This window comes from Nicotiana tabacum, chromosome 23 (assembly GCF_000715075.1).
Source record: "Nicotiana tabacum cultivar K326 chromosome 23, ASM71507v2, whole genome shotgun sequence".
NCBI lineage: Eukaryota > Viridiplantae > Streptophyta > Magnoliopsida > Solanales > Solanaceae > Nicotiana > Nicotiana tabacum.
The window spans coordinates 22,196,144-22,207,870 of record NC_134102.1 but is presented as its reverse complement, the minus strand read 5'-3'; the positions used below and the strand labels follow the sequence as shown (position 1 = coordinate 22,207,870).

At 35.8% G+C, this 11,727-nt stretch overlaps 1 protein-coding gene across 3 annotated transcripts; it reads right to left on the bottom strand.

Annotated features, from left to right (window-relative positions):
• Positions 1-1,047: 1,047 nt before the first annotated feature.
• On the bottom strand, positions 1,048-9,589 carry LOC107760445 (uncharacterized). 3 transcript variants are annotated; one of them, XM_016578493.2, is made up of 5 exons: positions 9,177-9,589; positions 5,312-5,455; positions 5,118-5,223; positions 2,158-2,281; positions 1,048-1,541 (listed from the first exon to the last, which is right to left on the bottom strand). In XM_016578493.2, exons 2-5 carry the CDS (start codon positions 5,440-5,442, stop codon positions 1,285-1,287), a joined length of 618 nt encoding a protein of 205 aa, XP_016433979.1. In that variant the 5' UTR covers positions 5,443-5,455; positions 9,177-9,589; the 3' UTR covers positions 1,048-1,284. The 3 variants fall into 3 exon arrangements, with proteins under 3 accessions (XP_016433979.1, XP_016433977.1, XP_016433978.1); XM_016578491.2 differs by having other exon boundaries at positions 9,199-9,589; XM_016578492.2 differs by having other exon boundaries at positions 5,312-5,452; positions 9,199-9,589.
• Positions 9,590-11,727: the final 2,138 nt, after the last annotated feature.

Below are 11,727 nucleotides of genomic sequence, written 5' to 3'. Positions count from 1 at the left end.
TTCTATTACCGTAAACTATATTAAAACACATAATATTAAATTTACAATGTAAATGTTGTTCTAATATGACAAAACTAAGTCCGATTATAATATGACTGCCCAAAAAAGTTACTTGTAAAAATGAAGAAAAAAAGTGACTGCGCTAAAAAGCAAATTCAGATATTCCTCATTTCCTCTAGTACGTTCTTGACTGCTGCAGAAACGAAATGAATTTCTCGTGGATTAAATTATCGACTTAACTCTCCTTGTTAATACAAAGGACACATGTATCCTGTTATATTATTCAGTGAGTTATACCAAAATTAACTAGTCCACTAAAACATAGTACATAAGAAGTTGTGAGATGTGTTATTTATTTAACTTTAGCCAATGATCTTGTCGCTGAATGGCATTAAAATGAACATTAGTGTAAGGGGTATAGGATTAACCAAAGGTCTCGAATTCGAGTTCTAAGATCGAATAAAAATTTTGTTATAGAACACTTAGCATTACGTCGAATCAATTAGGACTCCAATATGAACATCGAGTAGGTAATCGGTAAAAGAAATTGTCTAAGGGTACAACATTTTGATGCAAGACTAATTAAAGGGGCATGTAAATAAGTTATTATTGAGTTATGTAATAACATCCTTTATCAATTATTTAATAACTTCATCTTCATTTTTTGAGAAGCTTTAACCAATGATGAGAAAGACTGGAAGACCCAAGATTTGAAAAAGAGAAGTATATCCTCAAAGTGGACGTCTTAAATTTTTGTCTCAATCGCCCCAGTAAGTTTAACAAGTGTTGTCTCTAGCTTGTCCCATAGGAAACACTTTTAACTTTTTACCTTAGAAATTCTGCCCATGAAACAAGCGAGGGTCAAAAGTTAAAGGCCAATTTTTTGCTTAATTACAACGGTCCCGGTCCAATAATTCCCTAATGTAGAAAACCAGTAACATTTAGCATGGCTCAAAACACACAAGCTATGATACCTTGCGGAAAGAGATCCAAGGTATCATGTAATGAGTAAGAATAATTCAAATGCAAGATTATACAAATAATCAATTGACAAAATTAACTGCCCAGATTAATCATTGTGAAAAAATCTTAGTCATAACATAAGCAAGATACTAGAAAATACACCAACATCATTCGCATAACTAAAAAGGCGCCACGGATCAGACCATCTCTAGAAGAGGGTGAGACATTTTTCTATCTTTTTCATTAGGAGGTGAAGGGGCCAAAGATAGGGAAACAAACAATGCTACTGCTTCTTGTTCTTCTTTTAACTGAAAAGAGATTTCAAGTGTGCTTCTTGTTCTTCTTTTTACCTTTCTTCCTATCTCTCTTATTCTGCGGCTTGGGTCGGGATCTCTTTTTTGCAACTCTCTTGAATGGTTTCTTCTTAATTACCGGAATGTTTTGTTTGCTGTTTTTAGTTTCTCCATCATGTTGAAGCACAACTATTGGTGGCACTTGAGCTGGGAAGTCTTCTTCGCGAGAGATCTCACTGGTTGTCACAATAACTTGCACATCACCGTTGTCATATGTTGTAGTCCCTTTTTAACAAGAAAGATATATCAATACAGACGTTAATTTCCTAGTTCCTCATCATGCTTAAACTGTTAATATAACTGCTACATATATCCTTACTATCAAGTTAACTTTACGTTGTGACTGGAGGACAAACCCCTTACACAATACTATTTTTTTTTTGAGTCTCAGTCGCACATACCAGACGGGGAAGCCTTGGAGCAACAGTAAAGTTGTCTCCGTGTGACCTATAATTCACGGGTTCGAGCCGTGGAATCAGGTATTGATGCTTGCATTAGGGTAGGCTGCCTGCATCGCACCCCAAGCAGCCTTTCCCCGAACCATGCGTGAACGCGGGATGCATCGTGCACCGGGCTGCCCTTAATCGCACATACCAGTAACTAATAGTGTTTTTTCAACCACCACTATCAATAGTTGCACAAGAAAGATCCAAGAATACGGGAGCAAAATTAACTCTCAGAAAATGCCCGAAGCTGAGTGTCTAATATCCTATTGGTCACTTAACTATAATGCAGATACAACATGTCCAATAAAGGCATATCCGTCAATGCTTATAATACAGAGTTCTCATTTCTTGCATAGAGGGAAGTAAAGCAGATAAGTAATGTCATTTGGAGATACCTGAGACGGTTGCATTAGGTTCATTTTCCTCTTCATCGTCAAGTTCCTCATCAGGTTCATCGGTTGCACCGCCTGAATCAGGCGGAGCTCCACCAAAGATGGCAAATTCTCTTTCCTCCTTTCTCTGTAGTGGGAAGAGAAAAAGTAAGCTAGCTAACCATGACAATTTTGATTACATTAAGATGGCTAATAGTAAAAAAAAAGTAATAAATATTTCAATGATCACACTAACTGCACAGCTGAACTGGAAACGAATGTGGTGCAATTGAGTCACAGAACCAGGCAGATCAAAAGGCGCAAAAGGCGTTAATGCACTTTAGCCATAATCACAAAAATAACAGATATTAGAATGATTACCACTACGAAAAAAGCAAACAACAACAAACCCAGTGAATTCCTACAAGTGGGGTCTGGGTAGGGTAAGATGTACGCAGCCTTACACCTACCTTAGAAGGGCAGCGAGGTTGTTTTCGATATACCCTAGGCTAAAGAAAGGACTACAAAGGAAGCGAATTCAAGACAATTACTGAAACAGCAAGGAACTTCAAAATCCATGAAGGTATTTAACCATAGCCTGGATTGTGCTAATCTCCGGAAGAAGAAAAGCAGAAAAATAAGTCAATTTTGAAATGTTTTTCTTCACACTGGTCCCCGTTGTTTATTTCTAGATGGGCTTGGCATTAAGACTGGTTGTTTTTGTATACACGTTTATTCAGTTGAGAGGGTAATTATCACACACATAAATAAAATACAACAAAGACCTCATATAACAAGCCATTGAGCATAAGGTCACACTTATAACTTTGGCTATAAGAAGACTTGGTTAAGGAGGATAAAGCGAGAAAATAAGGACATCTTCCCATCATGGTAATATACATTTATCTCTTATTCGACAGAACCAGAAACCGGCTGGGGAAACACATTCTACCTTCTTTTTATATATGTAAAAGCAGTAGACGAAACATGGCTTCAACACCCAGGGTTGTGAAATTATCCGTTCAGCGAAAAAACAACGCAGTAGTTGAATTTAATATTTCATCTGTCCCAAATAAACCTTCCCTTTGTCCAATTTAGGATGCATGAAATGAGCACTCCCTAATTAACCTAGATTGCTTGTTGAATAATCACCCTTCACTTAAGTATAACTTCACCACCACTTAACTTAAGAACTAGAGATAATGCAATAGCTTCTTTAGCCATTAAAGTGTATGCCTTGAGGACGAGCAAAGCTATATGGGACCAACAAAGTAACATCAAGGTTTTTCTCATAAATATGAGCAAATTTAACCATGATGCTGGGAGTTTGAGTCGCCAACAGATGAAAGTGCGAAAAGCCATTGTTGGCCTCCAAGTTAGGGGGGATTTTGGGCGATGAGCTTTACCGTAAAAAAAATTAAATTTAATATGAGTAAATGCCTAGTATAGCAATAGAGATGCCGAGATGGCAAATCATATAATGAAGAATTCATTCTATGTCATCATCATTAAAGTTTGAAGACTTAGAACTCCATATTATTGCAAACTACCTATACTAAGCTACTGCTATTCAGCTTGTTTTTCCCTTTTCCTTTTCTTCAATTTGTCTCATGAAATCTGCCACTTCCCAGAAAGAGAGTCTCGTCATAATTTGACAATTTTGTTTTTGTACAGTTGAAACCCCATTTTATTCTTCTAAAACCCTTGACATACATTTGCTTTAGAAGCAATAAGCAGAGCAACCAATAAAATTACCAAAGTCATGCCAGTTTATTTCCTAATTTCACAATATCCAAATCACACGGACACACAACATGCAATAACCATATCACAGGACAGTATATCCCAAACTAAAACTTCTCATTTTTTCAAAATTATCAAACTGTAAGATGGTCATTATCAGGACATGACTTTTTTTTAATAACAGCGATGTCTGAGCCAGTGGTTAAACGGGCATGTCTTATTTTCATGCCGGTAGCATTAGTATTAGCAGAAGCGGATTCAGAATTTAAACTTTATGGGTTCAACCTTTAAGGTTTTTAGTACTGAACTCATTATATTCTTCATGTTATGGGCTCATACCTATAATTCATTGCGATTTTAGTGATTTTTTACACATAAATTTGTGTTCCGCATCGAAGTTATGGGTTCAATTGAACCCGGTGTTATAGGGCTACATCCGCCCCTGAGTATTAGTCTCGTATTTTCGTTTCTCCTTATCCGCAGATTTCTTTTACTATATGGTATTTCCTTTGCTTCGATTAATCTATCACCTTATCACATTTGCTTCTTGTTGTTACTAATTGCTGTTTCTGCTTCTTTTTCATTTTTTCTTGAGCCAAAGGTCTATCATAAACAGTATCTCTACCTTCGTAAGGTAGGGGTAAAATCTACGTACACTCCACCCTCCCCAAACCCCACTTCGTAGGATTACTCTTTTGTGGTTGTGGTTGTGATTGGTGTCTGAGCCAGCTTACGCGCATCTCAACTATTGATATAGATATCGGGACAACAACAAACGTGGATGCCACTTCAGCAGCTGAGTGGATGATGATTAGGATACTTTAAAAGTTAGCTTCAATTAGGCCTTCAAATTGTAATTCAGCTTTTGGCGGGAAAGTTTGTTACGCGCATTAGTCAGCTACTTTGCATTTTCAATTACATAAATATAGAAAAGACACATGTTTGATATGACAATACAACTTTAGTTTTTCTCTATCTCTAAATTCTCTCCTCTCTTCTCTCTTCTACTCTGTTTTTCTTCTTCTCATTTTCAAATTTCTGTTATTACTGTTCATCAGAGGATTCGATACCAAAATTTGGTATCAACTATTCCACTAGGTACCTGCTACCTCCCCACCAATTATCTATACATCACTTCCAACCCATTTTACTACTAGTTAATATAAAGTTCTTAACACTATCAGGCCATTAAATTGCAATTGAAGCCAATGAATTCAAAAGGGTATGATAAAGATTGAAACCTTTTTACGGGCCTCAATACGTTTCCTCCTATGGGCTTCTTCCAATTGCTGTTGTGCTTCTTTTCTCCTCTTCTTCTTTCTCTTATGAAAACCAGTCACAAAATCCCTACACCCCCAAATTTTATCAAAATTCAAATTAACAACTCATAAACAACAAGTATAGCACAAAAAAAAGAAGGGTTCTTGAAGGGTACTTGAGGTCTTTTTCATCAAAAGAGACAGTGAGAGCTTTGTTCTTGAGGGCTCTTTTCTTGATGTGTCTACCTCGTATCCTCGGAGTCTGTCCTGATTCGTCTTCCACTTCCATGGCAGCAGTGTTAAACATAAAACCCTTTCTACTGAAAAAATGGAACGAAGTTCCTTTTTATTGGTCTATGGCTCTATGCGCTTGATGGGGTTGTACCTTTAACTTACTATCTTTTTGTTGGTTCTTTCTTATAACAAGCTTATTCCGAAAAATTAAAGGCCAAAAATCATCTATGGCCATAAATTTTACTCGTGTAATAATAAAGTTATAAAAGTATTTTTTTATTATAATAAAGTAATTAACTTTTTTAATTGTACATAACAACAAATTTTAAAAAATACCTTTTGTCATATTAGAAGAGAACTATGTGGGAATTACTCAGTTAATTTTGTTAAATGGTCACCCAACTTAAATTTTTTCTACAAAAGTCACTAAAATATTTGTCACTTTAAAATCATTGAACTATTGTAGGTTACTCAAAAAATAAATATGATCAGAAGGTCAAGTAGAAATGTCAAACGAGCTAAAATGCGAAGATGGCTTTAATTATAAGGAGAAATAATACTAATTCTTAATTTGTTTATGTGGAAAACTAACTTGGCATTTTTAGCTGATCCAACATGCTTACTTGACTCTGGTCAGATTTAATGAATTTTTTTATCATAATTATTTTTTGAGTAACCAATTATATGTCCATTGATTTTGAAGTTACAAATATTAGTTTAGTAATTTTAGTAGGAAAGATTTTAAGTTGAATAACCATTTGAGAAATAAATTCTAAATTACATAAAAATATAAATGATTCCAAAGGTGAAATATTCAACGACAAATTATAACACACCACTTGCCACATCAGCACTTTCTCCATAAATTTCATGCAAGAAATAAAAAGGTTCATTGTGTGCACTACACAAATTTTAAACAGGCAAGTGAAAAAGCATTTAAATGAAATAAAAAAAAATTACAACAACATAAGAGTCGTTCAGTTTTAAAAAAAATCAATTGCATTAAATTTAAATTTTTCTAGAATTTAAGGACTTGTATTGTAATAATCCGTTTTTTCATTCGTCTTTCTTCATTTCAAATTGCATCTTCATGTCATTCAATTGAATACATTTCATCTAACTATAAAATATTGCACATTTGAGCTATTATGACTTTAAGTGAAAACAAAAGATGAAAAATGGGAATAGATATCCCCCAATGATGCAAAAAGGGGAATAGATATCTCCGATGTGGAACTTTTCTATGCCAATTCCAATTTAATCGAGCCCTAAAGTAAAATGAAACATCGGGTGAGAAACAATAAAAACTCCATCTGAACGGAACAGTTTTTGCCCATAAGAGCTAGACTACTCCTTAGTACAACGGTGTCCATTTTCAAGCATTATATTTTAAGAAATTCCAGCAATATTGTAACTTTCATAGCGTCATATGCGAACATCACGCTCCAAAAACTCCTCCAAAGAGTTCCAAGTGGCAGTACATATGGAATAAAAATTTGAGTGAATAGGTTAAACTCCTCCCCCTCCCTTAAGTATCACTATTTTACGAGTTTCATACCTAAACTATAGGGTGTACATAGAATGCCCTGTTAGAAACGGCTAGGTGAGCTCTTTTTTAAATTTTTTTTATCGCCCCACGCGCCTCTCAACAAGTTATCTATAACATTTTGCCATATATTCAATTGCATCAGCATCAACTACTCTGGCTAAGTGAAAAGGATCCAATAACATTGCTCAATAAGAGAGCAATAAATTAATGAACTCCCAAAAACTACACAAAAGGGCCCGAATGAGTGGAAATCAGCATTAATACTTGTACAAAATCTCAAGATCCTCACAAGTTACAATGACATTCTAAATTTGCCAAATCTGGCTACTCTCCAATCCTTTTCCAGTAGTAGAGAATATAGATGACAAAGACTGAGCTAAAACAAACATATACCAACCTTCACTTTGCCTCTCTTTGGAATTGGACGCCTATTTCTTGACATGTTTACTTCATTCATCATATGTTTCCACTTAGTTTCAGCCATATTCTTGAACTGATTTAAGGTTGCCTCTGATGTTGATGTAATGAAGCGTCGATTGTTGCTCGATGTTTGTGTTGGTAAGCTTTAGTTTCTTATTTGAGATTTGATAGTGATGCCTTTAATACTTGTATAAGTAGAGCTGAGTTGTTGGAAATGCCACTGGTTTTGGAAATATTTACATAAAGACCCGGTTAGAGCTATGTTTGTTGACTCCTTTCAGACAATGTTGACCTTGTCACATTCACATCATAAAGACATACCACGAACTCAGCAAAATGACTCATATGCCACGTTAATAATTGGGTCATTCATGTCCTTGCTACTTGTCACACCTCCTTTTTCCGAAGAATAGGGAATTTTTTCAATTAAAGTAATATTATTCGAAATGGGATTATTTATTTAATTAGAGTCGCCACTTGGGATAATTATTATGGTGTCCCAAGTCATCGATCTATTGTAAAATCCCAAATCAAGGAAATTGACTCTATTTATGGTCCGTGAGCACAGAAAAGCGGGTAAGGAATTCTGTTAACCCGGGAGAAGGTGTCAAGCACTCCCGAGTTCCGTGGTTTTAGCACGGTCGCTTAACAATTAATACTTGACTTAATTATCTGAATTATTATATGTTTAAAATCTTTTATGCGTTACCACTTCTATACCGCTTTTAATTGAATTCTAATTGCCTTTTAGGATTTATGGAATTTATTTAAATAAGTCGCGATGTCGCGCACTTATTGTTTTTGTACACATTGTGAATCGCGTCACGTGAAATGCAACCGCGATTTACAACATGTTTATAACTATTATCATTTGAAGTTATGGTCGAGTCACGTGAAACGCACACTCGAATTGGGATTATGCATCATGACTACGCCACGGGAACCGTAGCCATAGTCACGATGATTTATTATTAATCACGCCTAAAGCAAGCTACGTTGTTCATGAATTATTTATTCAACTATTTGAGATTGTGTATTGAGGTCTATAGCTATGGAGTTATTTGGAGATAAAGTACACAAATCAAGGTAAATTTGGAAGCTGACTTACGTGAGCTGCCAGAATATTGAGGACTTAAGAACCTTTGTTCAATTGAATGAGTGGGTTGCTTCCAATTGTTTATTTCACTAAGAATTCATCTCAAGATAATACCACAGTGGGTTAAGATCAATCGACAACAGGTCTGAAATGTGACTACAAGCGGGCTTACAGTGAAGCCCAATATGTCTCCAAACGCCTCATATGAGGGTGGGCAGCAAACTTACAATTACCACTCAAAATGAAATGAAGAACTACGATACGAAAAATCAACAGTTGACTTACTGATTGCAACAACTAATAAAACAGATCATTACGTGCTTGTTTCGAACTAGCTTTGCAAAATATCATGCGTTAACAAAAATAGCTCTCAAACTTAAAATTAGGAACTAAAACTCAACTACTACAATTAATGGCCCTTGTTGCGCCAGTGAAGCCCTTGAAACAGACCGAACACCAGCCAAATTCTAAAGCTAAATACCAATGCATTCTCAGAGTCAAGCCAACTTCCATACATGAAATCAATCTCCGATGAACAAAATCCAGTCAATGAATTATTCATACAAATCACGTGAATCAAATTTCATGTTTATTTCTGGGGTTGTTTAAAATTAGGTATTAATCAAATCAAACAGATCTAATGTTAACATCAAGTTTATAGTCATGAAGAAAACATCTGATATCAGGCAAATGAACAAATTCACCAAATCTTATCGCATAGGAAGGGGAAATCAGTAATTACATTTTTGAATTGAGATAAATACCTCAACAGCTGTGAAAACAAACTTAGAAGAGCCAAATGAAGGCTGGAGGAGAGAACGCCGGAACCCAGCAGAAGCAGATTCAACAAAACGCAGCCTCAACTTCTGAGTCCAAAATCAAACTCGAACACCCAGAAGTTGTAGAAGTAATGCAGCATAAATCGGAAGAGCCTACCAAATTCTCTTTTCCTTCAATTTTCTTCTGTTTTTCTTTTGAAGCTTTTGTGTGTTTCTATCTTCTTCTTTTTTTTTCGATTTCCCCACTTTTAATTGTTCTCTGAGATTGTGTTCAAAAATCGGATCATGAGGGCATGTGTGTGAGGAATTTGAGAGCCTTTTTCTAATTGGGGCGGCTAGGGTTTTCTGGGGTCAGGGGAAGATCGAGTTCTTCAGTTAAGGAGGGAGAGTGTATATGAGTGTGAGGGTTTTAGGCATATGGGCTTGGGCTGGGGCAGATTAATCGAAATATTTGGGCCTCATGGCTTGGCCCAACAGCTTTTCTTTGCTTTTAAATCCATATATTACCACATAAATTAATTCAAATCTAATCTTGCCAAATTACCTTAATTAATTATTCTACCTACTAATTAACATTTGACACATTAAAGAAACTAAATGATGCAACGTGTATATTATTTTTTGTGACCTTTCATTTGATAATGCACTTAATTAACGTAATTAAATCCTAAATACAATTAAGATCTAAAATGCTATGAGATGAAGAATCAAACATTTTTTATGATTTTCTATGGTTTTAAAATACTTCTAAACATGTATGAACAATGCAAACAAAATGCAAAACAGATTGGATAAAAATGAAGAAAAATTCCTACAATTCTATGAAGTAATTAAAGAAAACTATTTTAGAATTTTTTTTTAGGAGTGATTTGCATTAGGGAAAACATTAGGTGCTCACACTACTAAATACCTTTACTATTAGTGATTCATAAGCATTTAGTAGTTGACCGTTAGTCAATAAGAGCATATATGAGCCACTCTCGTAACTGCAAGGGCATAAATGACATCAACAATTAACGAGTGGTATATGTGAGTCATTTAGTTAAGTGCAATGGCAAATTTGATTCCTTTTTCCTTTTTTTTTATTTATTTCTCACTCAATATTCCACACTCGCTTTTGAGCTCCGACTAATCTGGATTCATAAGATCCATTAAAAGAGAAAGCATTTCTTATTATAATTTTTTTTATTTCCTGAACTCAAATCGGATCTTCACATTGTTTTGTTTTGTTTATGTGTGATTTTGTGCTCACACACAGCAAATTATATGAGAAAAAAGTTGTAACGACCCAGTCGGTCGTTTCGAGTATTACAACTCTGTTTTCTCAATTATTGCTCAATTTATATTTTATAATTGTTATATGACTTGTCGGGGTAATTGGTTCTGGTCCGGTGAGGTCTTGGAATGAATTGGAATATTTAGTTCCAAGGTCTAAAACTTAAGTTAAAAAGGTTGGTTGGATATCGACATATGTGTAAACGACCCCGGAATAGAATTTTGATGATTTCAATAGCTCCGTATGGTAATTTTGGACTTAGGAGTGTGTTCGAAAAATTATTTGGAGGTCCATAGTTAAATTAGGTTTGAAATGGCTAAAGTAGAAATTTGAGTTTGGAAGTTTGATCGGTGAGTTGACAATTTGATGTCGGGATCGGAATCCGATTCTGAAAATTTAAATAGGTCTGTTATGTCATTTATGACTTATGTGCAAAATTTGAGGTCAATCGGACTTGATTTGATAGGTTTCGACATCGAATGTAGAAGTTAAAAATTATTAAGTTTATTAGGCATGAAATGGGGTATGATTCGTGGTTTAATTGTTGTTTGATATGATTTGAAGACTCGACTAAATTCGTATGATGTTTTAGGACTTGTTGGTATATTTGGTTGAGGTCCTGGGGGGGACTCTGGAGAGTTTTGGATGGTTAACGGATCGAATTCGGACTTAGAAGAAAATCTGAAAGTTTCTGCCATCTGATGCAATCGCACCTGCGAAAATTGGCTCGCAGGTGCGAGCTCGCAGAGGCGAGCATGGCAAGCGAAGAAGCGGACGAGGGGCTGGTGAGGCAGTGGTCGCACGTGCGGACGGGTGGTCCGCATAAGTGGCGTTGCACCTGCGAAGGTTCGATCGCAGAAGCGAATATAAGGAGGGCCAGGCGGCTTCGCATAAGCGGACAGCTTCTCGCATAAGCGGACTTCTTGTCTGCAGAAGCGAAGGAATTCTCGCATCTTTGAGACCGCATATGCGGGTAAAATCTCGCAGAAGCGGAAACACCTGGACAGTACAAAAATAGAGGGTTCCGAGTTTTTGCCATTTTTGGGCATTTCAAGTTCGGGCTAGGCGATTTTGAGCGAGGTATTCACGGGAATTCTTGAGAAAAGTCACTTGTGATCATTTCTACTCCATAATATTGAATTATCATCAAATACTCCTACTAGATTATGTGTTTTTGAGGTGAATCGGGAATTTGAACTTAGGGATTTAAAAATAAGATTTGAAGATTTGGAGGTCGA